General features: G+C 34.7%; 1 protein-coding gene across 1 annotated transcript; it reads left to right on the top strand.

Moving 5' to 3' along the window:
* The first annotated feature begins 792 nt into the window (after nucleotides 1-792).
* On the top strand, nucleotides 793-27602 carry LOC148946913 (hydroxysteroid dehydrogenase-like protein 2). The gene is made up of 3 exons (XM_089097194.1): nucleotides 793-881; nucleotides 4346-4509; nucleotides 27385-27602. Exons 1-3 carry the CDS (start codon nucleotides 811-813, stop codon nucleotides 27600-27602), a joined length of 453 nt encoding a protein of 150 aa, XP_088953320.1. The 5' UTR covers nucleotides 793-810.

A 27602-nucleotide genomic window follows, 5' to 3' on the forward strand; every position in this document is an offset into this window, starting at 1 on the left:
CCTCGGCACACCCCTATGGAGAAACTGCTATCAGACTTTGGAAAATACACAACAAGTTCTTTTTGAATGCAACCTGAGGGATCAAGATTCGAGGAGACGGAGAAATTACTGTCATAAATCGGAGATCCCCATATCCTTTGATGCTCTTATTAATAAATCTCTTTCACATGATTTGGATGCCACAATCTTAAGATTGATGATAATGATCCTAAAAAGACGCCATTATTACTAAAAGTACATTGACTGTAATCATTTAGCATATATTCTTCGGAATATGGCTATAATAATTCATAACCAGTGAATGTATTCCTGGAATTTTTAAGATGTGAATGGACTTCCCACTGGATCCACAGACCTCGCAAAGTCATGAAGAAGAAAACGTTGCTCCTGTGCAGCTCAATGGGTCCCACAAAGTAATTTTTTTTATCAAATTTAATCAACGCAAAAATAACACGGTATTGCAAATTTAGCCTGAAGAAGCTCTTTTTATTATTATTACAGTTTTCCGCAATAATGTTGCAACAATTTAAATTTCTTATAAGAAAGTACATTTTTGAACTTGGAAAATCTTTGAAGATTGATAATTCAGATTAAATCATGACGAAAAAATAGAAGACTAAAATTTTTTTTTGCGTGTAATAAGCAGGGGTGATGGTCCCTCCCCTCCTGTCTCTCAGTGGACAGGACTGAAATCGTTCTACCTATGAATTGTATTGATCAACAGCAAGCGTCTCTAAGAATGAAAAAGATGTCGTTCGTATAAGAAGATGGGGATTCCACAGTACTGGCAGCTCAGCCTCAGCTCTAAAGATGAAGAAGAAAAATAGCAACTCGTTTTCTCTTGTTAAGACTGAAAAAAAGAAAGAAATGATCAACACTGGGTAATAGTAGTTCAGTACAGTTACTAGGATGGCTGTGTTATCTTTGAAATATAATTTAGCATTTTTCAAGTGTCTTGTCTGCTATGCTTGAAGAAAGCTGAGCATCAGTTAGCATAGGCCTAATGAAATTTGGTAAATATCTACCAAATCATATTATCGACTTATGCATAAAGTGAATATACCACTTGATGCCTTTTTGGTAAAGTTCTACAAAATCATATTATTGAGTTAGGACTAAAGCGAATACACCATTCAATGCCTTTTTTGTGCTGATTACTAATATAATAAGCATTTCTATCGGAAATTAATGTCAGCCCCCCCCCTTATATAGGCCAATTCAGGGTTAGGTTGGGTTAGGTATAGCCTATATAGCCTAGGGGGGGGGGGGCTGAAATTCATTTCTGATAGAAATGCTTATTATATTTCTAATCAGCATAAAAAAAAGGCATTGAATGGTGTATTCACTTTATTCCTAACTCAATAATATGATTTTGTAGGACATACAAAATTTGTCCTGTCATTCTCTTGAATTATATCATAAGGAAGGGACTTCCATATTGAAGGAAGAACATGGCAAATTGAAAATGCAGACCTTGGTGACCTCCTAATTGGTTTTCTAATTAATGAGAAATTTCTTGTCTCATATTCAGGCTGATCTCTCCCAAACACACCAATCAAACATTCAGGTGCATTTTTATGTAATATATCAAATATACAAAGAGCCCTATAAAAATTAAAATACCTGAAACTGGTAGAACCATTTTTTTTATAACTATTGCTTACTGGCATCTGATTATTGCAATTAATTAGAACTCAAATTACCAAATTTTGAAGAGCATGTAATGACTTCAAATGTGTCTGAAAAGTAGGCTAGGATATATTAAGTGGGAAAAAATATTTCAACTTTCTCAGAATCCCTACATTCTGAGCAATTTTTAGATGATATATGTTGTATATACTTTGAGAAAGTAAGAGTCTCATCCACTATTATACCAAATATTTCACAGACAGTACACACTCAATACTCTCAATATATATTGTTATAGTTAGTAATTCACTTTCTGTCTTTGCTGCCACTGTAAGACAGGTGTCATCTGCAAACAGAATTAAAGCATGATTAGGGTCCTGTTCTCTTATGGGACTTCTAGTTTCAGTATACAGCTCACCAAGTGCTATGTATAGGTCATTTGCATATTATGCAAACAATAGTGGTCTCAAGGGGGATCCCTGTGGGACTCCACATATTGCTTTATTATCTATTGATGAACCTCCAATTAAAAAAAAGACTCAAGCTTTAATATAAGAAGCAACAAGTCACTGCAAATTCCCTCAAATCCTTCCATTTTCCAATATCTTCAATAAGATCAAATGGTCACAATTATCAAATACCTTTAATATATCTAGAAACACTGGACCAACTTTAAATTTATAATCAAGGCCATCATGTACCATTTTAGCCAGGAACTAGATTGTCCTGTCTATAATTTCCTCTATGGAAACCAAACTGATTCATGAAAAAAATCCATTCTTACTCAAAAACTATCTGCTCTCACAAACAATAATTTCTCCACCACTCTTGAAAAAATTGGCAGTAGTAAAATTGGTTGATAGTTATAAAATCTTTTGAGTCTCTGTCTTTAAACCCTGCTACAATTTTTGCTCTTTTAAATGCATTTGGGAATGAACCTTCTTTAAAGCAAACATTAACCAAATCAGATCCTACAGCATGGCTCTTCATTGAAGATGCTATATCAATCACTTCTTGATCAGTCACTTTTGTAAGCCAAATGCTCACATTACTTGAAGGGCCCAGAAACTGTTCAAAAGCTCTATCCTCAGGACAAACTTCAATCAAATTTTTATTTTACAACCTATATTAGAAAAATGGGAAGCCATTCCTTTGGCAAGTTGACCAGGGTCATCCACCTGATTTAAATATGGTGACTGACTAGTACCATTTCCAATGATTGATTGAATTGTCACCCAGGTCTTAGCTGGATTATCTTGACAATTTTTAGATTCCTTTTAATGGTATTCCCTTTTATCTATCCTAAGGAGTTTATTTAAAGCACTATTATAATTTTTATACATTCTACTATCACTCTCACTGCCACTCATCACAGTCAATTTATAAAGGCAATGTCTCTGATTAATTGAATTTACTAAACTTGGCCTTATCCAGGGTTTCCTTGGTTTATTTCTTCTATCTAGAATAGGTTTTTTCTTCAGACACTGTTACTTCAAAAGGTCACTTATTTTCTGATACCAATGGTCTAACTTTTCAGAAGACATACAATAACTAATCAAAAATGACAGATCAAAATTCTAAATTCTCCAACCTTTAATAACAGAAGAAGAAAAACTCAAAGAAGTCTTACTAATATAAAATTGCTCATTATCAATTCTTGGAGACCTAGGTGTAAATCCATTAACTTCAAACACTATCATTATTCCACAATGGTCAGATACATCATCAGAGAAAACGCCTGACTTTTCATAATTAAAATTTACAAAACATTATCAATCAACATAGTAGAAGCATCAGTAATATGGAAGGATTCATATCAAAGAAAATAAATGTCACAAAACTTACAGCAAATTTTATCATTTTGTAAACTCATATCAACATTAAAATCTCCCATTATCACACATAGGCTTGTAGGCACTGGCAGGGTTTTCATTGACTTTCTATTAATTCCAAAAAATTCTAACTAGAAGCCAAACGAGGTCTATATACAACCACAAAAAAAGTTTTGATTTGCTAAAACTATCTCAATTACTGAACTTTGAAACTTGATCTCAACATTAACACAAAAGTCTTCCCTTACCTTAACCTCAACACACAACTTAACATAGGCAGCCATCCCACCATGTTGGTGATTTCTCCAGTTTTTTCCATAAAAATTATAACCATTAATTTGCAGTAAAGAATCAAAGTGGTCCTTCAACCATGTTTTAGTTAAACCTATAACACCAATATTTCCTATAATTGAACTTAACTCTAGCAAATAACTATAAGAAGAGTTCAAACCTTGACAATTCAAATGAAATTCAGAAAAAACATACTTAGACAATTTCTTTTCATGGATATTTTCCCCAATAACATCAAAACCATCTCTCAAAATAACATTAGATTCCTCAAAAAATCTACTTAATTCTGTATATAATAAATATTTTCATTTAAAGACAGATATAGCTAAGATTTATATAGGTAAATATATTACCGATACAAGCAGTATTGCATAAAATGAGGTATAGATGCCAACAAGTTTGACCCATGGGGCAGGGGCTTGCAAATAATGTTTCCTAGGGTAGCATATATTATTGAAATTATTGTTGGAACTCACTTGATACTCTCTACACATGGTATTAGGCCATATACAGGCAACATCATGTCAAAATTGGTAGTGCTTCCTTCCTTTAATTCAATTTTGCTTTACAGTTGCTACTATTGTCTTTTTTAGGAAACTTGCAGGAAAGACCATCTTTATCACTGGAGCTAGTCGAGGAATTGGAAAAGCTATTGCTCTGAAAGCTGCTAAAGATGGTGCAAACATTGTAATTGCTGCTAAAACTGCAGATCCACATCCAAAGTTGCCAGGAACAATATATACTGCAGCAAAAGAAAGTTAGTGTAAGCAATGACTTTTTAACTTTGAATATATTTTACATTTAACATATTTCAAATGCTAGCTAAGTAACAAGTCATGTGAAATAATTAAGCCATTGGGCCATGATGAAATAAATTCAACAGTCAAGTGGGCTTAACCTGCTTGCTCTAAAAGTGTGCCTGTTTGCAATGTTTTTTTTTGGCTCTTTTGGAAGAGAATAGTGCCCATTTGTCTTATAACTAAGTTGTTTATGATAAACTATTAGCTTCTCTTTCGTCTCCTGTCTCTGTTTTAAGGAACAGTACCAGGGGACCAATCTTCTCTTGTTGAAAAGAAAGACAGTTTTTTACTTTCTTTTGCCAATCAATTTGGTTTAATTTTAACTCATTTGCTGTAGAAAGTTAAACCATTAGGGTATTGTGAATCTGGGAGTTTGTCACATAGTGCATGTGGAAAATGTTCCTCCAAAGTTAATTAAGGCCCTAAGCAAAATTTCTGGAAGTTGTGGCTTATCTACATTGTTATTTTTACACTGGAAAACAAACAGTTTGAGACTCACTTCACTGCTCTTCCCTTTCTTCCAAAGCTCTGAAATCATCTGATTTGTCAAAACAAATTACGATTTAAAACTTCTCCTACATATGCTTGACATTTTCAACTATCAGGGGTCTGAAAGTTCAGTCAGCAGACAATTTATGAAAACTATTAAGATGAAAGGGAGGGGGAAACAAATTATTCAAAAGTTGAGACCTATCTAGATCGTTTTTCCATGCTAATAAATGTTACCGTACTATGCCATTTTTGGAAAAAAAAATAAAATGACTTTTTTTTAGAAAGAATTTACAGATATACTGTTGTTACTAGTTTAAAACATAAAGATAAAATGGATTCCCTTTTCCCATATCTGATGCTTTTCTGCAATAAAATGTATTTTCTAGGAACAGCATTAACTTTCCTTGTTATTACTACTACTACTACTAACAACTCACCACAGCATCAAGCCGCCTGAGGCCAACACAGCTACGGACACTCTTCCTCCATCCCAATCTATTCAAAGCCTCCCTTTTTACACCCGCCCATGAAGTTCCCATTTCCTTTAAATCTTTCTTTATGACATCCCAGACAAGGACAACCTGCTTTCTGTTTAGTCCCAGATGGTTGGCCAAAAAGAACAATCTTTGGCAATCTGTCACCTTCATCTGCACAATGTGCCCTAGCCACCTCAAACTTTCTTTCATTATAGCCCTAGAGAGTGGTATTGAACCACATTTTTCATATAGCCTATTGTTTGAAATATGGTCAGTCAGCCAGGTACCCAGAACAATCCTTAAGCAATTTCTCTGGAAAGCATCTAGGAAATCTTCATCCGCTTTTTGGAGCGCCCATGCTTCAGAGCCATAGTTGACCACTGTCATTGCTGTAGCTTCTAATATTCTAATCTTGGTTTGCAGACTTATCTTTTTATTCTTTCAAACTTTTTTTTAACTGTGAAAAAACACCCTGAGCCTTGGCTATTCTACTTTTAACATCTTCACTGCTCCAACCATCTTTACTAATAACACGAACGAGATAAGAGCGGCTGCCTACTTGACCAATCTTTTCGTTATATAACGTCACATTTTCATTTTCACTTAATCTTAGCCTTAGTGACTTATTTTGCTTAACATTAATTTTCAAGCCTGTTCTATCACCTTAAACTCGCAAAATCTTTAAACTTCATTCATTTTGCTCACACTTTCATCTAGGATGCTTAAATCATCAGCATAATCTACGTCAAGGAGACTTTTTCTTCCCCATTTAATTCCGTGGTCTCCCATTGTCTTTGCTGTGCTCCTTAAGACAAAGTCCATCAAAATAATCCATATAAAGGGGGATAGAACGCAACCCTGCTCAACTCCTGATTTAATACAAAGCCAGCTGCTAACCTTATTTCCTACCTTAAGCACAGCAGTGTTATTCATGTACATAGCACTAATCACTTTAATGTATTTGTCTGGTATACCATACAAGGATAACACCTTTACTAAAGCTCTTCTATCAACAGAATCAAATGCTTGCTTATAATCTATAAACCTGAAGACCAAAGGTGTTTGACAACTTAGGCACTTCTCAATTATTAGCCTAAGAGTGAAAATTTGGTCAACACATCCTCTACCTTTTCTAAAACTGCACTGCTCTTCTCTTAAAGCTTTGTCTACGGTATCTCTCAGTCTGAAAAGTATCATGTTACTAAGTAATTTACTACCTACAGAGACCAGACTAATCCCTTGATAAATACCACACTCACTTTTATCACCTTTCTTATAAAGTCGCTTAATTAAGGTTTTCCTAAAATCGTTAGGTACTTCCCCTTTTTCTAAAATTATATTCATAATCTTCAGTAACTTATTTTTAACCTCAGAGCCACCATATTTAAGAAACTCATTTACCACCCTATCAGCACCTGGAGCCTTATTATTTTTTATTCCTATTAGTACTGTTGCTAATTCCTCCTCACAAAACAAATCTTCCTTCACATCCAATGTATCACAAACTTTTTCATTTTCCTCTATATCTCTTCCTTCAACTCTATCTTGGTTATGCAAATTATCAAAATGTTCGGCCCATCTCTCTTTAGTTTTTTCCTTATCGCTAATTGCGGCCCCATTCCTATCTTTAACTGGGCCAAATCCGCATTGACTACTTTCTCTCAATTTGTTAACATGCCAGTACAATATTTTACTATTATGCCATCTAGCAGCATCTTTCAGATCCTCGGCAATTTTATCCATGGCCTCAACTTCACACGTCCTTAGTTTATATTATAATGCTTTCTCCACTTTCTTTACATTCCTTTTGTTTTCATATGATCTATCACTAAGGTAATTCTTGTACAATTAGTATTCAACTATTCCTGGAAAGTGTCTCTCAAATTCTTATCCTGTAGTCTACCAACATCAAAACTTCCCGGGAGGTAGTTACCCATCCGATATTTCAGCTTTAAATTAACCCTTGACACTAGTAGATGGTGATCTTTACTTTTAACATCAATAACGGCACCCCTATGTACCCTAGTATCTTGTATTGATCCTGCCAGTCTTTGGTTTAAAATAGCATAATCAATAAGGTTTGCTGTCTTACTATCACATGAATACCATGTTAACTTATGGGTCAGCTTATGACCAAATACCGTATTTGTTATAACTAGATTATTATGCCTACAAAATTGCAAAAGTCTGTATCCATTACTGTTTTTTTTTCCTGCACCAAATTTACCCAGGCTAGGATACCATCTATCCCTATTTCTACCAACCTGGGCATTAAAATCTCCCAGTAAAAATATCATATTTCCACCTGGGACCCTGTCTATTTGCTCCTGTAACTGTAAGTAAAATTCATCTAGTGACTGACGGAGTCACTAGTATCTCCATCAGTCGGTTCTACAGGGGCATAACTCATACCGTGAATTTTTTAGTCATAAAATGAGCAATTAGTATTCTATTATTAATACATTCCCAGCCTAAACAAGACTTAGTAGCTTCCTTATTCATCATGAGCCCTACTCCCTGTCTATGTACCCCATCCTTCCTGCCTGAGTAAACAAACTCTATTATCACCTAATTTCATACTCCCTACCCCTGGGATATGAGTTTCTGAAACTCCTAATAAATCGAGTTCGAATCGTCTGAATTCTTCAGTTGAAATGTCGATATGATAGTCATTTTTTAACGTCGTAACATTCCAAGTTCCAATTTTCATGTTCTATAAATCATTGAAATTATTGCCGCCTCAGAAAAGGCAATGATCCTAGATACTAGTGCAGAATGGAGACCACATATCTCCTCAAGTCTACACCAAAGCGGTTAAGCCGGCTTAGAACCAAAATACAAGAAGTCCCTGGGACCTCAATGAATGGAGGCTACGTGAAATCCTAGGCCCAGCTTGGTCACAACATGGTTTTCAGCACTTAGCAATGGTCTTCTATCAACAAGAGTCGAAATCCTGCACAGACAATCTCAAGCCTATTACCTCTGACTCATTATATATTCATGCCTACAAATATTATGCTACTACGGGGAGGCAGATCATAGTAGATAAATTAGCTTGGAAGACGTTTTTCAGCCCAAAGACGCCCGTCAAAACATACCGGCCCAGAAGAATTATCCATTAGTCAGAATCCCATGTGAATGCTGTGTCGTTTACTAGGCTATAATTTCCTCGAGGGGCGCCACTCCTCAAGTAGGAACAGAGTTTACCGCAAGGTCCCCAGTCTTGCAGGTACCCCGAAAGGGTCGAGGCAGCCCTTTGCAGAGGCCGTTGTCACTAGACCTAGATCTTACACCCTGCCGCAGTTGTCCTCCTATAGAGGATCCTCCCGGGATGGTGTTCTCCATCACCATGCAATTTAACCCATTACTGGGAGAAGGTTTGTAACTCCTGGGACTTGTGGACAAACCAGTGGGCCCTTTTAGGTGTACATTTGAGGGGCCTTTTTCGTCCTCTGCCTGTATTTATGACCCCAGGCGAGGGTTTCCCAGTTTCTACTATGGACCTCAAGGGACAAGGTCCCCCTTGGTCCGTGCCTCCTGTGGAGGTACCCTACATATCTGCAGGGCGTTCCCCTATTGCCACCTGGGGACACGCCGAATGGCCTGGGGGAGGCCAACTAATATGTAGCATAATTTACTGATTCACTTCAATATCAGCTTCTACAACTAATGTAAAATTAATGTCTAGCCTATTAAATTACTTGCTATTAAATTACATATTATTACTTGTTATTAAATTATATATTCATGTGGGGGAGGTTCAAATCAAATCAAATCATTTTATTCTAAAACCACTTTCATAGCAATTGCCAAATTACGGTTTGCATCATAAATACATATCATAGGTCAATGTGTCATAAAGATACATCATATGAATACATAAAAATACGCAAATAAACATGGATAAAGATGCTTCTTTTTAGAGGATATCATTGTACTCAGTCACGAAACTGAGAACAAACGTTCTATGATACTGCAAATGTTTGGCTTTTAATTTTGTCACCTTCGTGACTGGTCCCGCGACAACCGTTGTTGGTCGTTTAGGGATAAAATCTGAGGGAAGGATATCATGGTGTTTATTATTATCAAGACATTTTTTGCCGAAATCCATACTCAGCTTTAGCCTCCTTCACTCCAGCAAAACCAACTCAAATTTAACTAATAGTTCAGAATACGGAATTTTAGGTCCACGGGAAATTATAACAAGAGCACGTTTCTGGATTCTGTCGATGCGGTTAGATTGTTCCAGAGTTAAGCCGAAATGCCACACAGGGGCAGCATACTCCAAAAGCGGTCTAATAAAAGTACAGTAAATTCTTAAAAGATGGCCTCGTGGAACGCGAAATTTTGTCATTAATTTTAACATTTGTAAGCTAGCATTACCTCTCTTCACCAACTCTGTAGTGAGCGCTTCCCACTTTAGGTCAGAAGTAATGGTTATTCCTAGTAATTTAGTTTTATTTACAATTTGTTGTTCAGGGGCAGGGGCATCAAAAGTAGGGTTAAAATTTAAAAAAAAATAAAATGGTAAAATGTTACTCTTTTTTTCATTCACGGTCATCAGTGAAGACGCCGACTCCTGTCTCACTTTTTCGATGATTGCCGCAGCTCTGCTGAAGTCACCTTTATCACATATTTTTACTATGCTTAAGTCATCAACGTACTTCCATCTACTTTCCATATCACTGGCAATGCTGTTGATCATGACTAGGAATAAAACTGGGCCTAAAATAGTCCCTTGAGGAACTTCACAAAAAATCTGCTGAGGATTTGAAAAAACTTTTTTATACTTTACTCTTTGAAATTGGTTACATAAGAAACTTTGAATAACAGAAAATAAATTAGGATTTACAGAAAATTCCACAAGTAGCTTTTGAATTAACATATCATGCTGTATTAAATCAAAACCTTTTTTAAAATCGATGGTTATAAGGTTAAGCCATCTACCTGGTTCCTCCACATGTTTGAAAACAAAATCAAGCAGACGAATCAGGTAATGCGTTTAGGACGTCTTTGACATATTGCTAAATCGCTTTGGATCAATTAGTAGTTTAATTTGAATTTATAAGCATTTCGCTTAAAAAGTTTTGTAAATTTTGCTTAAAGTGGGTGTTAAAGTTATCGGTCTTACTCCATCAAAATCCAGCTCAAGTCCTTTTTTCGGAATAGGAGTAATGTGCCCAGTTTTCCAAATGGACGGGTATTCATGAGTAGTTAAAATCAAGTTAAAAATATTAGTCAAAGGGCGAGGAATCTTATCAGGGAAAGCTTTAAGTAATTCCACAGGAACATCAATAGGGGTTATACCTTTTCGCTTCAGCTTCTTTATTTTGATTAAAACTTACTTTTCGCTGATTTCCGCCCGCGCTTTTGTCAATGTTGTTGACGGGAGATGCTCCATCTGTTCATAAAAAGCAGGGAACGATTGTGAAATTTTTTCTAAATGTTTATTTAACTGGTTAGCTGTATCTTTATCATTTTGAACCAGACTTAAATCTAGACTACTAGCACCTTTGCCAGAAAGTTTTTTTATTTCCTTGTACCATGCTGAAGTTCATGTCCCAGAGATATAGGGCAAAGAGGAGGCAGCTGAGGACTGCTCCCTGAGGAAGGCCTTTGGTTATTGTCTTTTGGGGTGAAGAGGCTGAACCTATACAAACAATGAAACTTCGCAATTCTATGAAAAATTTTATAAAAGATACTAGCTTGGGGGTAGTCCAAGGTTTTGCAAGATTAATTAAAAGAATTTGGTGGTTCACATTGTCATATCCCCTTAAAAATCTAGGAAAGCTGCAACTAGGACATTATTTTTTGAGAATGATTCATTTATTGCATTTGTTAACAATATGAAAGCATCTGTTGGGGAATGGTGTTTCCTGAATCCAGTTTGAGTGTGAGGGATCATATTATTTTTTCAAAGAACCAGAAGAGTATGTAATATACCATTTTCTCCATTATATTCCTCATCACGGGAGTAGTCATTATGAGCCTTTAAGACTCAGGGTAATTTTTGGGTTTATGTATCTGTGGGATGGATAGAAGAAACAAGTATTTCCAGATTTTGGAGAGTACAGATAAAGCACAAGCATGATTATAACAATTTAGAAGTTCCTGTTTATATGAAGGGGTGAGATTCTTTATCCATGTAGGGTGTATATTGTCATAGCTGCCGCTAGTCTTGGTCCTAATATGATGTATTGCATTATTCGTTTCCTGGATTGAAAATGGGCTGGTTATATACTCAGATCCTGGGCGAGGTTGGTAACTTGGGTTCATAGGAATTGGGGGCATTTTGCTACAATTATTTGATGTTAGCTTATTAACAAAAAGAGTGGCATCTAGCTTTTTCATTATCATTGTCATAATGAGTGTTATTATGTATAAGCTCATACAGGAGTGGGTTGGGGGAAGTCTTTTCCCCATAAATGTGGCTGATGACTTTATGTATAATTTGCTCATGTGTTTCTCTGGAGAGATTATTTGCAAAATTATTCAAGTAGTTATCTTTAGCGTTTATTATGGTCCTTTTTAGATTAGACTCTGCTTGTAATTTTTTTAAATATGTAGTAGGTGATGGTTTTTTCTAAGAATGTTCTCCATTTATTGTTTTCCATTTATTTTGGCACTCATTTGTCCACCATGCTTTGGGAATATGTTTAGGGAAGGTTTTCCTGGGCGTTGTCTTAGGGATAGTATGATTAGCTGTACTTATTAGTAAAGATGCCAAAACTTCAGCATATGTGTCAGCTGTTGTGTTTGAAATACATGAATTTTGGGTGAAACTTTCAATTTCATCATTTACCTTATTTAGGAACATAGGCCAATTTGCTTTAGTGTTGATATATTTGGAGGTATGTGATAGGATTTCAGCAGGATTGTTTAGGGAGCAAACTATGGCAAAGTGGTCAGTACATATACTATCAATTTTATTTATATAAATTTTATTCAAAATATTTAAAGACAGAATTTGTAGGTCAATTGTAGAGAAACTGCCACTTTTGGGGTTAAAATATGTCTTCAGATTTGGAGGAGCAGCAACAACTCGGTCATCTCTATTTGAAGTCCTTTACTCAATTAACTTACATTCCTCTTTTTCTAATCTATACATTAAAGACAGACTGTGTGCAACCCATGCATCGAAAAAAACAACGTAATTAAATAGTTGATACGTATTTATAGGACTTAAGTATCCCATGACACCTTTAACTAAATGAGTAGGGTTGTAAAAGCTTAATATGTAAGTTTTTGCATTGTTCAGCCAAACACTGATACCAATTGCATCAACATCATTTACAAAATCTGGCAAGTTGATGCCACAGAATTTTATATTATTTTTAACTATTAAAGCTACTCCACCTCCTTTTCTCTCTGATGATCTATCCTTTCTCAGGATAGTGTATACCAGAGACTTAATTTGTTTTGGGTTAAATGAGTTTCTTGGAGGCAAGCAATATTGATGGAATTATTATTCATAAAAGATATTGGTTCATTTAACTTGTGTTCAGTAAGTGATTTTACTTTCCACTGGAGCATTGATATGTGTTGTTTTGTTGATTTACTTTTGATTTGACAGTGCATCAAGGATCAGCTTTGGTAATAGTAAAGCAAGATCTGCTTTTACTTGAATGAGCGTAGGATTAGTGATGTAGATTTTTGCCAATTCAGCTATGATTTTTTTTCTGTAGTTGTTGTATATTCATGACCTGAGCTGCATTGCAGCTTAGAATGAATAAGTATATATTTGGGGTTTTCATATTTTGGTGAGCATTTAATTTGTCAGTTAAGAGATTAATTCCTAGTAGTATTTCTGGTTTGTTTGATGTTGGGAGAGGCTGCCAGGCCACCCTCATCTCACTAGGCAAAGAGGTTTGTTGGCTTGGTGATTCTTTCTGATAGAGATGTGAGCTAGGGGACTTAAAGGATGTTTTTTTGTAAGGAGTACTTGATGCATTGGGAGTGTTTGACTTTGGAGTTTTATTTGATTTCAATATAGGTTTTATTTGGTGTGATTGGGCAGCATTTGCTTCCATAGCTGCAAAAGGGTATGGAATGGCCTTCTCTGTTGCTATTTGGAGTGTTAGTGCTCTTATCTTATATGCAGGGCATTTTGATTTATTGGTGGATTCATATATGACTTTACAGTTAATACATGTAGGCTGATTGTTGTTGAAAGTTTTCAACTCTTTACGGTGGGAGCATTTACAATTACTATATGCTGGAAAAATTTAATTTTATTTGCTAGTTTTGTGTCCCAGTTTGAGACCCCTCTGACACTGGATAGGCTTTGGCTTGTATTCCATGTCTGGTTTGATTTGCCCAAATAGGAATAACTTTTCTGGGATATTAATTTTTTCCTTCAGTGTAAATAAGAAAGATCTACTTGTTTTTAACCCATTAGAGTTGGGTTTACCGAGTTGAGTGACATCTTCTACAGGGATTGTATTACCAACCCTAACTGAGAGTCCTTCTCTTAATTCCTGAATTTGTAAGTCCAGGGGAACATTATATACTACTATTTTTGTTGGGGATTGTTTTGGGTTCCATTTAGATGAATTAATTGGGGTATTCAGAAGAGATTTTAGATTAAATATTATATCTGCTGATTTCTGATCTTGGACAGCTATTAGCAAAGATCCATCACGGTGAATGTTAAGAGAAAACATTGATTTTAACATTTTGAAAATTGCAACCCTTATTGTAGTAATCTTTCTTATTTCAAAGGGGGTATTAGGAGTAATTTTGAGGTATATGCCTAAGTTTTGGGAAAGAGAAACTTGGACAGGGGCAGGGGAAATACTTTTGATTGGAGACGTTTTTTTACTTTTTTTGGAGCTCCTAGAAAGGACCTCTTGAAATGCATTATCATCTATGGTGACATTAGCTCCAACACTGATCATTGTCCTATTCTCAGAATTTGAGCTTTCATGTGAGCTTTGTGATAGAGAGCTGGACCAGCCGAGATAGTGCAAAAATGAATCAATTTCATTAGTATTTTGGGTGGGATCCGGAGGTACTTTTTTTTAGGGGGAGTTCTTTGCATTGCCTATTGGAATAAGCTTTAAGCTAAACAGGAAAATATAGTAATATGATACAAGACCGTCTGCACTCTACTGTGGGGAAAACTTCACCATCCACAAAAGAAAAGACCACAGTTTGGCCCTGAGGAGGATTTTGAGCACGATTGGTTCGGTACAACTACTGATAAATCGAGACAATAATTCACAAGAGACTTATTTTTAAATTTCTTAAAATGTTGCTGTTGTGAGAATTTGTTATTGTTTTTCACCTCTAATTTGTTTTTCAACCACAATAATACTTGTTCTTCTCTTAAAAGATATTTCTATTATTTAATCTGTTCCAGTCTTAAAATAGTCAGATTCGATTAGCTATCCAGTTATACACATGGTTTCTATATATATGTTGTAAAATTGAAATGAATTAAGTTCCAAGCTTGTCTGTTTTTATTGACAACTGAATCATTTCCTTAGAGCTTTCAACTTAGACAGCCTTTATCTGAGGAATTATTAGTTTGTATGGGTAATTTTTTTAAACCCACTCTGAGACTCAAAATTGATTTTCGTCCCTGTAAAGTTACCCAGGCTAAAAATTTTCGTGAGCATATGGATTTACTTGTAACAATAACCACGAATGTCAGTATAATCTCAAAACACCATATTTATAAGTGATTAAATAAAAAAAAAAACAAGTTTTTTCAACTGAAAATAAGGAGCAACAAAAAACTTCAAACGAACAGAATTATTACTTATATGAGGAGGTCACCCCCTCGTCAATACCTCGCTCTGTACGCTAAAGTTCGAAATTTGTCCCAATTCTATGAGAATGAGTCCTGAATCACAAAGGCCGTTTAATTAAAATAAATATCTATTTTAAAAGTACAGAAAAAACTTTAGCGTAAAGAATGAAGTATTGACGATGGGGCAACCTCCCTCATATAAGTAATAAAAACATTTTTGTTTTAAGCTTTAATGCTGATCCTTACTGTCAGTACTTGTTTTTTTTATTTAATTTCTGATCGTTTTTAAATAATGCTGGGAAATCCGGCTCCCCCTCGCATGGAAAATTCCCTTCCCCTGTGCAAAATTCCTCCATGGAGAGATCCTCCCGCGTAACCTGTAACTGTAAAAACGAAAGACTGCTCTAAAGTAGAGACCACGTTTCAGCTGCCTATTGTACCAGGCTGACCCCTCCGAATTTTATTATCATTTATTTTGTTTCTGATGTGATGGAAGAGGTTAAAGAGTCCAAGTACCATGGAAGTCTCATCAAATTTGACTGTCACTTCGAGCGTGAAGTTACCATGCGCATTGCATGCGTTGAAAGAGCCTTTGATAGAGTAAGGAACTTATCGGGAAATGGAGCATATTCCCTAAACAGATATGAATAAAAAAATTAACCAGGGGTTTGAGAAGATCTGTCTCAGACCTATAGGTGGCATCAACTGGGCTGATAAGATACCCGACACCTATCTACGTGACTACTGAACAGTCGCTTGTCGTCGATACACTTTTAAGCAATTGATGGCGTTGTCGGGATGACATGGTGCAAATGAGTAGAGTTGCTCGTCTGGATTCTATGGGGCCCCCGTACAAACAGGTTTTTTTTCTGGTAGGTAATTCTAATCTAGAGGTCAATACATCTTTCAAAGAGGAACGAGTACGCAATACCGGTCCTAGTGTGATTGATTTTTTGGACAATTGCCTTTAGTCAAGACTAGTTTTTTTAGGAATGTGTCGTTGCTAAAGCTAACTCTCATTGGAAAAAAGGGGTATAAAGCTTTTTGTTTTTGATAAGAATTGCATAATGAATGTATCGTTTGACCTGGGCATTTTTTATGAGCCAATCAGAGGTTGTTCAATATACGATAACTTGATTTGCGGTTGGGATTTGAATAAAAGAAATGGTTATGTTATTTGCTTGCGTGTATAGGAATTCCCATGTTATTTGCTTGCAGGTATAGATATTCCCATGTTATGTGCTTGCATGTATAGTAATACCAATGTTAATTGATTGCGTGTATAGGAAAACCAATGAAAATTGATAGCAGTAATATTACTAAAAGTGTTAAAATAAATAGATACAATGACAAAAAATGTTCTAATATATCATTAAGATGAATCCAGATGTGATGTGCTTGCTAGTATAGGAATTCACATGTTATTTGCTTGCTTGTATAGGAATTCCCATGTTATTTGCTTGCATGTATAGTAATTCCCTTGTTATTTGCTTGCATGTATAGGAATTCCCAAGTTATTTGATTGCGTGTATAGGAATTCCCATGTTATTTGCTTGCATGTATAGGAATTCCCATGTTATTTGCTTGCTTGTATATGAATTCCCATGTTATGTGCTTGCTTGTATAGTTAGCCCCTTGTTATTTGCTTGCGTGTATAGGATTTCCCATCTTATTTGCTTGCATGTATTTGATTTCGTATGTTATTTGCTTGCGTGTATATGAATTCCCATGTTATTTGCTTGCGTGTATAGGAATTCCCTTGTTATTTGCTTGCATGTATAGGAATTCCCATGTTATTTGCTTGCGTGTATAGGAATTCCCTTGTTATTTGCTTGCATGTATAGGAATGTATAGGAAGTCCCATGTTATTTGCTTGCGTGTATATGAATTCCGATGTGATGTTCGTTCGTGTAGATGAAGGCCCAAGTTATGGGCGTTCAATTTTATGAAGCCCCTTGGTATGTGCGGTCTTGTATTTTAACCCCAAGGTTAATTTCGTGCATTTTTATGACATCCAACTTTATTTTGACTGCGGTTATCGTTCTACCCGTGTTATTTGATTGAGTGTATCGTCCGACAATGCCACTATGCTTGCGTGTATAGGAATTCCCATGCTATTTTAAGGGCTTATGTCCCCCCCATGCTATTATAAGAGTTTATGTCCCCTTCCTATGCTATTCCAGGAGCTTATGTTCCTTCCTATGCTATTATAGGGGCTTTTCCGTGTGGTTTTTCTTTACTTGGTACCCATTAAAAACAAAATTTTTGTGTTAAATAAGTAGTTCTTATATCTTTTAAAAGAGCTTTACGGGATTTGAGACACTCTTTTGACTGATTCCGTTTGATTTTTCTTTACTTAGTGCGCATTAAAAACGAAATTTTTGTGTTAAATAAGTAGTTCTTGTATCTTTTAAAAGAGCTTTACGGGGTTCGAGAGACTCGGTTGTCTGATTCCGTGTGATTTTTCTTTACTTGGTGCCCATTAAAAAGTTTCAAGCCAAAACCCCGTGTGGATGAGTTGAAATAAAAAATTTTAACAAGAAATGACTGAAAAGTGTTTTGGGGGAGATGGGTTGATTGGCAGAAGGATGTATTAGCGAATTTAAAGTGGAGGGCGAGTTGCTAGCGAAAAATCTAAGCTAATAGGGGTTTTTGACCATAAACTCTAGTTTTTTGTAAGAAAATTATGGAAAATACAATTCGATGGTTCATAGGTGAAACTTAAGTCCAGGTATGGATCGAAAAATAAACTATTTCTGTAGAATCTGAGCTAATAAGGGTTTTTGACCATAAACTCTAGTTTCCTGTAAGAAAATTATGCAAAATACAATTCTCTCGTTCAAATGTGAAACTTAGATCCATTCTCTGGTTCAAATGTGGAAAATCCCGTGTGAATGAGTTAAAATAGAAATTTTTTTTAACAAGAAATGACTGAAAAGTGTTTTGGAGGAGATGGGTTTATTGGCAGAAGGATGTATTAGCGTAGTTATAGTGGAGGCAGAGTTGCTATCGAAAAACCCTTGTGGATGAGTTGAAATAAAAATTTTTAACAAGAAATGTCTGAAAAGTGTTTTGGGGGAGATGGGTTGATTGGCAGAAGGATGTATTAGCGAAGTTATAGTGGTTCATAGGTGAAACTTAAGTCCAGGTATGGATCGAAAAATAAACTATTTCTGTAGAATCTAAGCTAATAGGGGTTTTTGACCGTAAACTCTAGTTTTCTGTAAGAAAATTATGCAAAATACAATGTGAAACTTAGGTCCATTCTCTGGTTCAAATGTGGAAAAACCCGTGTGAATGAGTTAAAATAGAAATTTTTTAACAAGAAATGACTGAAAAGTGTTTTGGAGGAGATGGGTTAATTGGCAGAAGGATGTATTAGCGTAGTTATAGTGGAGGCCGAGTTGCTAGCGAAAAACCCGTGGGGATGAGTTGAAATAAAAAATTTTAACAAGAAATGTCTGAAAAGTGTTTTGGGGGAGATGGGTTGATTGGCAGAAGGATGTATTAGCGAAGTTATAGTGGAGGGCAAGTTGCTAGTGAAAAATCTAAGCTAATAAGGGTTTTTGACCGTAAACTCTAGTTTTTTGTAAGAAAATTATGGAAAATACAATTTGTTGGTTCATAGAAACTTAAGTCCAGATATGGATTGAAAAATAAACTATTTCTGTAGAATCTGAGATAATAAGGGTTTTTGACAATAAACTCTAGTTTCCTGTAAGAAAATTATGGAAAATACGATTCTCTCGTTCAAATGTGAAACTTAGGTCAATTCTCTGGTTCAAATGTGAAACTTAAGTCCAGTTTTGGATACTCATAATAATGAGGACTGATGGTTCTAATTCAATATTTTTTTTTCATAAAAACAAACTATTTTTTTTTAAACTTCGAAATTATTCAATTTATTTTTTGTACGTATCTAAAAATGAAAAAATATTATTACGACTTTAGCAATTGTACTCTGTGATTGGTCAGAGAAACAATGTGGCTTTCCCAATGGCATTCTATGTCCGGATATCGACACTACCTAGTCTATTGCATGTATTAAATCAGTATCTTTTACGCAGTAGTACGATAAACACATAAGTCATATCTTTTAAAAAAGTGAAGATGGAGCATTTTAATAAAGTGTGTTCACATGTCAATGTTATAGTAGCATTGAATGCGGACAAGGAGAAGTATTGAAACTATGAAACAAGTAAAAATGGTAGCACTATTGGAAATGTATGTGTGCATTGTCATGACAGTAAGGAATTTAATTTCTTTGGAGTATCAAAAAAATTCAACTCTTTTTATGGTGGATATGCAAGAGTGAGATATCCAGAGATGATAGCACTCAAAGAAAATGCCAACATAAAAATAATAGTTGATGAAGAAGGACATCTTCTTGCCAGTGCTTGTGGTAACATGCTACCTATTGTTACACCCCATCGTCAACTTTCGGGTATTAGCATTCAACGGAAGATCAAAAGAAGACATGCATACTCTTCTACTAATATCATAAACCATATCTTGTCGACGAGCCGAAACTGTTACCTTTGTAAAAATAATGTTGTAATAGACAGTGAAATTGCCGGGAAAATAAAAAGGGCATTGCCAGAAAATATTACTAAGGACTATACATATGCATCAATTAAAAAAAAAGTGCCTGAAAACTTTACTCCCATTATTCAAACAATTAATGAACCAACACATCGCCCAGATAATGTGCATAATGAATTTGTAAATAATCCTCTAGTAGAAATGATTTCCCATGCTCGTGTTATTTTAGCATTGAATGCTGACAAGGAGACGTATTTAAACTATGAAACAAGTAAAAGTGGTAGCACTATTGGAAATGTATGCGTGCGTTGTCATGACACTATGGAATTAAATTTCTTTGGAGTACCAAAAAAAATTCAATTATACAAATGGTGGATATGGGAAAGTATCATATCCAGAGATGTTAGTACTCAAAGAGAATGCCAACATAAAAATAATAGTTGATGAAGAGGGGCATCTTCATGCTAGGGCTATAGGTAACATGCTACCTATTGATAGAACCTTTCGTCGGCCTTTAGTTAGCATTCAAATGAAAGCAAAGAGGAAAAGAAAGGCCTACTCTGCTACTAATATCATAAACCATATCTTGTCTACGTGCCTAAACTGTTACCTGTTTAAAAATAATGTGATAATAGACAGTGAAATTGCCAGAAAAATAAAAAGGGTATTGTCAGAAAATATCACTATGGAATATAAAGATGAAACGATGAAAAACAAAGCACCAGCAAACGTTACTGGCATTGATAAAACAGTCAATGAATTAAATAATACCAAAGACGAAAAGCATATTGAGCCTGTTCATGAGACACAATTAAAAATTGTGCATGATTTAAAATGGAATAATGATTATTCCACTGATTACGAACCAAGAGAGGACAATAACTACAATATCAAGAGAGAACATGGGGAACCATTTTATGGAACAGATTCAAAATGTCCAAAGTTAATCATTGATATTAATAATGTATCATAATATATTTTTGTATTAATATTCTACATAACACTATTTCATTAAAAACATGACATTGTTATGTGTTCATTATTTTTTAGAGTAAGCTAGCACATCAAGCGTTTAGAATGTCTATTAAAACATCGATGATGTAAGAAAAGGAATTTGCGTACATCTATTGTCAAACACATGGGAATAACATTGTCAAAATCTAGGTATCAGAATGAAAAATTGTAGGTAAGTAAGTAAGCAAGTAAGTAAGTAAGTAAGGAAGTAAGTAAGTAAGTAAGTAAGTAACAAACTCTCTTGAATTCACCTCATGGTTACACAATGCAGAAATTTCATTTAAGAAATTATGAAAAAATTGTAAGCAAGTAACAAAAAAATTGTAAGCAAGTAAAAAATCCTTTCCTGAAGTCACCTCTCTTATACACAATTCAGAAACTCCATTTAATAAATTATCAAAAAATTTTAATTACAAAAAAAAAGTCATTTAATACAATAAACTATGAAAAAATTCTAAATATGTAACAAATCCCTTCTTGACATTACCTCATGGATACACAATTCAGAAATTTCATTTAATAAATGATGGAAAATTGTTAGTAAGTAGCAAATTCTCTCTTTTATTCACCTCCTGGATAAATAAAAAAGACATTTCATTCAAGAAATTATGACAAAATTCGAAGTAATTAACAAACTGTTTCTTGAATCCTCCTCCTGAATGCACAATACAGATGTTTCATTTAAGAAATTACGAAAAAATTGTAAGCAAGTAACAAACTCTTTCTTGAATACACCTCGTGGATACACAATGCAGAAATTTCATTAAAGAAATTATCAAAAATTGTATATAAGTAGCAAATTCTTTCTCGAATTCACCTCCTTGATCAATAAAAAAGACATTTCATTCAAGAAATTATGACAAAATTCTAAGTAAGTAACAAACTCTTTCTTGAAGTTACCTCATGGATACATAATGCAGAAATTCCATTTAAGAAATTATTAAAAAATTGTAAGCAAGTAACAAACCCTTTCCTGAAGTCACCTCGTGGATACACAATGCAGAAACTCCATTTAATAAATTATAAAAAAATTTTAATAACAAAAAAAAAGTCATTTAATTCAAGAAACTATTAAAAAATTTTAAATATGTAACAAATCCTTTCTTGAAGTTACCTCATGGATACACAACGCAGAAATTTCATTTAAGAAATGATCAGAAATTGTAAGTAAGTAGCAAATTCTCTCTTGAATTCACCTCCTTGATAAATAAAAAAGACATTTCATTCAAGAAACTATGACAAACTTCGAAGTAATTAACAATCTGTTTCTTGAATCCTCCTCCTGAATGCACAATACAGATGTTTCATTTAAGAAATTATGAAAAAAGTGTAAACTAGTAACAAACATTCTTGAATACAACTCGTGGATACACAATGCAGAAATTTCATTTCAGAAATTATAAAAAATTGTAATTAAGTAGCAAATTCAATATCGAATTCACCTCATTGATCAATAAAAAAGACATTTCATTCAAGAAATTACGACAAAATTCTAAGTAAGTAACAAACTCTCTCTTGAAGTTACCTCATGGATACATTATGCAGAAATTTTATTTAAGAACTTATGAAAAAATTGTAAGCAAGTAACAAACTCTTTCCTGAAGTCACCTTGTGGATACATAATGCAGAAATTTTATTAAGGAAATTATGAAAAAATTTTAAGTAAGTACCAAATTCTTTCTTGAATTCACCTGCTGGATAAACAAAAAGACATTTCGTTCAAGAAATTATGACAAAAGTCCAAGTAAGTAACAAACTCATTATTGTTTTCACGACTTAGATACACGATGTAGAAATTTAATTCAAGAAATTATGAAAAAATTCTCAGTAAGTAACAATTTCTTTCTTAAAGTCAACTCTTGGATATACAATACGGAAATTTCATTCAATAAATTATGAAAAAATTGTAAGCAAGGTAACAGTTTCGGCACGTCGACAAGATATGGTTTATGATATTAGTAGAAGAGTATGCATGTCTTCTTTTGATCTTCCGTTGAATGCTAATACCCGAAAGTTGACGATGGGGTGTAACAATAGGTAGCATTTTACCACAAGCACTGGCAAGAAGATGTCACTCTTCATCAACTATTATTTTTATGTTGGCATTTTCTTTGAGTGCTATCATCTCTGGATATCTCACTCTTGCATATCCACCATAAAAAGAGTTGAATTTTTTGGTACTCCAAAGAAATTAAATTCCTTACTGTCATGACAATGCACACATACATTTCCAACAGTGTTATCATTTTTACTTGTTTCATAGTTTAAATACTTCTCTTGGTCAGCATTCAATGCTACAATAACATTGACATGTGAACACACTTTATTAAAATGATCCATCTTAACTTTTTTAAAAGATATGACTTATGTGTTTATCGTACTACTGCGTAAAAAATACTGATTTAATACATGCAATAGACTAGGTAGTGTCGATATCCGGACATGGAATACCAGTGGGAAAGCCACATTGTGTCTCTGACCAATCACAGAGTACAATTTTTAGAGCCGTAAGCATATTTTGTCATTTTAAGATACGTACAAAAAAAAAAAAAAGTTGAATAATTTCGAAGTTTAAAAAAAAATAGTTTGTTTTTATGAAAAAAAAAAATTTAATTAGAACCATAAGTCCTCATTATTATGAGCATCCGAAACTGGACTTAAGTTTCACATTTCAACCAGAGAATTGACCTAAGTTTCACGTTTGAACGAGAGAATTGTATTTTCCATAATTTTCTTACATGAAACTAGAGTTTATTGTCAAAAACCATTATTATCTCAGATTATACATAAATATTTTATTTTTCGATCCATACCTTTACTTAAGTTTCACATATGAACCAAAAAATTGTATTTTACATAATTTTATTAAAAAAAACTAGAGTTTACGGTCAAAAACCCTTATTAGCTTAGATTTTTCACTAGCAACTTGCCCTCCACTATAACTTCGCTAATACATCCTTCTGCCAATCAACCCATCTTCTCCAAACCACTTTTCAGACATTTCTTGTTAAAAATTTTTATTTCAACTCATCCACACGGGTTTTTCGCTTGCAACTCTGCCACCTCTATAACTTCACTACTACATCCTTCTGCCAATTAACCCATCTCCTCCAAAACACTTTTCAGTCATTTCTTGCTAAAAAATTTCTATTTTAACTCATTCACACGGGTTTTTCCACATTTGAACCAGAGAATGGATCTAAGTTTCACATTTGAACGAGAGAATTGTATTTTGCATAATTTTCTTACAGGAAACTAGAGTTTATGGTCAAAAACCCTTATTAGCTCAGATTCTACAGAAATAGTTTATTTTTCGATCCATACCTGGACTTAAGTTTCACCTATGAACCACTATAACTTCGCTAATACATCCTTCTGCTAATCAACCCATCTCCCCCAAAACACTTTTCAGACATTTCTTGTTAAAATTTTTTATTTCAACTCATCCACACGGGTTTTTCGCTAGCAACTCGGCCTCCACTATAACTTCGCTAATACATCCTTCTGCCAATTAACCCATCTCCTCCAAAACACTTTTCAGTCATTTCTTGTAAAAAAATTTCTATTTTAACTAATTCACACGGGTTTTTCCACATTTGAACCAGAGAATGGAACTAAGTTTCACATTTGAACGAGAGAATTGTATTTTGCATAATTTTCTTACAGGAAACTAGAGTTTATGGTCAAAAACCCTTATTAGCTCAGATTCTACAGAAATAGTTTATTTTTCGATCCATACCTGGACTTAAGTTTCACCTATGAACCATCGAATTGTATTTTCCATAATTTTCTGACAAAAAACTAGAGTTTACGGTAAAAAACCCCTATTAGCTTAGATTTTTTGCTAGCAACTCGCCCTCCACTTTATATTCGCTAATACATCCTTCTACCAATCAATCCATCCCCCCAAAACACTGTTCAGTCATTTCTTGTTAAAATTTTTTATTTCAACTCATCCACACGGGGTTTTGACTTGCAACTTTTTTAATGGGCACCAAGTAAAGAAAAATGACACGGAATCAGACAACCGAGTCTCTCAAACCCTGTAAAGCTCTTTTAAAATATACAAGAACTACTTATTTAACACAAAAATTTAGTTTTTAATGAACACTAAGTAAAGAAAAATCAAACGGAATCAGGCAACAGAGTGTCTCAAACCCCGTAAAGCTCTTTTAAAAGATATAAGAACTACTTATTTAACACAAAATTTTTGTTTTTAATGGGTACCAAGTAAAGAAAAACCACACGGAAAAGCCCCTATAATAGCATAGGAAGGAACATAAGCTCCTGGAATAGCATAGGAAGGGGACATAAACTCTTATAATAGCATGGGGGGGACATAAGCCCTTAAAATAACATGGGAATTCCTATACACTCAAGCAAATAAAATGGGAATTCCTATAAATGCAAGCAAATAACATGGGAATTCCTATACACGCAAGCAAAATAACGTGGGAATTCCTATAAATTCAAGCAAATAACATGGGAGTTCCTATACATGCAAGCAAATAACAAGGGAATTCCTATACACGCAAGCAAATAACTTGGGAATTCCTATACATGCAAGCAAATAACATGGGAATTCCTATACACGCAAGAAAATTACCTGGGACTTCCTATACATTCCTATACATGCAAGCAAATAACAAGGGAATTCCTATACACGCAAGCAAATAACTTGGGAATTCCTATACATGCAAGCAAATAACAAGGGAATTCCTATAAACGCAAGAAAATAACCTGGGAATTCCTATACAAGCAAGCAAATAACTTAGGAATTCCTATACATGCAAGCAAATAACATGGGAATTCATATACAAGCAAGCAAATAACAAGGGGATTCCTATACATGCAAGCAAATAACATGGGAATTCCTATACACGGAAGCAAATAACGTGGGAATTCCTATACATGCAAGCAAATAACATGGGAATTCCTATACACGCAAGCAAATAACATGGGAATTCCTATACATGCAAGCAAATAACATGGGAATATCTATACCAGCAAGCAAATAACATGGGAATTCATATACACGCAAGCAAATACCAAAGGGATTAATATACACGCAAGCAAATAACATGGGACGTCCTATAAATGCAAGCAAATAACAAGCGAATTCCTATACATGGAAGCAAATAACATGAGAATTCCTATACACGCAAGCAAATAACAAGGTAATTACTATAATAGCAAGCACAGAACATGTGACTACCTATACATTCAAGCAAATAACAAGGGAATACCTATACATGCAAGCAAATAACACGGGAATTCCTATACATGCAAGCAAATAACATAACAATTTCTTTTATTCAAATCCCAACCACAAATCAAGTTATCGTATATTGAACAACCTCTGATTGGCTCATAAAAAATGCCCACGTCAAACGATACATTCATTGTGCAATTCTTATCAAAAACAAAAAGCTTTATATCCCTTTTTTCCAATGAGAGTTAGCTTTAGCAACGACACTTTCCTAAAAAAACTAGTCTTGACTAAAGGCAATTGTCCAAAAAATCAATCACACTAGGACCGGTATTGCGTACTCGTTCCTCTTTGAAAGATGTATTGACCTCTAGAGGAGAATTACCTACCAGAAAAACCTGTGTGTACGGGGGCCCCATAGAATCCAGACGAGCAATTCTACTCAAATGGGCGAAGACAGTCTGTCTCATGATGATTGGTACTGGGCTCTCCTTGACATCAAGAGACATGTACGACAAAAGATTAGCGTTTGGGAGGTGTGAGCGCTTGACAGGACCCTGTGCTGTACTGGTCGTCCCTGGAAGGTTTTTGGTCTGTGGTTCTCAAGAGCTCTCCATGGAGATGCGCAATTTTTGCCTTACGTGTCAGCTGGGGTGGGAAGACCTAAGTAAGCTAACTATTTGATAGCCTAAGTAATCGTCTCTCATTTTGGCATTTATTCCATTTTAAGGTATATCCTCGTGGTTGTAGTTTCCAATTCTGATGACGCTAGATGAACTAATTAACATCAATTCTTCTAATTAGCCGTATGTATATACGTTTTGGCAACTATTAAGGACAAAAACTGATTGTAAGATTTTTCAAAGAACTAAAGCAGAAAAAAGAAGCTTTTTATCTCCGAAGGCACTTAAAAGTAGAAAATAAATTTTTTTGCTGGCATCAGAAAAATTCGATATTTTTTATATACAAAAATGAAATATGGGGGTGGATATGGTGAAAAGGTCGTTATATTATGATGCTCATGTACACTGTAAAGGTCTTTGAATAGTTATAACCTAATGACCCCCTTACTTTTTTATTTTAGTCTTTAAAAAATTTTCCGGCTAATAGGGAAGACATTTTTTTTAACTCAGTACACTTTAGAACCCTGCATGTGGAGATAAGGGTATTTCGAAAAACACTAAAGAACAGACAGAAATGTCACTCTTTGTGGCAACATCTTGCCAATTCTTCTTGCCCACTTTCCCGTTTTTTCTTCTTTATACTTTTTTTTCTGGAGGGATGGGGTGGGCTCACTGCAACACACACGAAGTAACGGGACAAATAATAAAATAAATAATTGTAGTTGAAGAGGCTGGAGGACAGTGTTTACCTTGCGTGGTAGATGTACGTGATGAAGGTCAAATTAGGACTGCTGTTGAACTTGCTGTTCAGAAATTTGGTGGAATCGATATTTTGGTCAATAATGCTAGTGCTATATCGCTCACCGGGACTTTGGAAACATCTATGAAAAAATACGATTTGATGAACAACGTTAATGCAAGAGGAACATATTTAGTGTAA

The sequence above is a fragment of the Artemia sp. Qi Xiang Cuo genome, chromosome 11, assembly GCF_049724085.1.
Source record: "Artemia sp. Qi Xiang Cuo chromosome 11, ASM4972408v1, whole genome shotgun sequence".
Classification (NCBI taxonomy): Eukaryota; Metazoa; Arthropoda; class Branchiopoda; order Anostraca; family Artemiidae; genus Artemia; species Artemia sp. Qi Xiang Cuo.

Excerpts from the sequence above, each read along its gene's own strand:
- LOC148946913 (XM_089097194.1), top strand. The coding sequence starts at position 811 with ATGAAGAAGAAAAATAGCAACTCGTTTTCTCTTGTTAAGACTGAAAAA. Across the intron at positions 882-4,345 it reads AAAGAAATGATCAACACTGG|GAAACTTGCAGGAAAGACCA; the intron begins GTAATAGTAGTT and ends TGTCTTTTTTAG. Across the intron at positions 4,510-27,384 it reads ATATACTGCAGCAAAAGAAA|TTGAAGAGGCTGGAGGACAG; the intron begins GTTAGTGTAAGC and ends AAATAATTGTAG.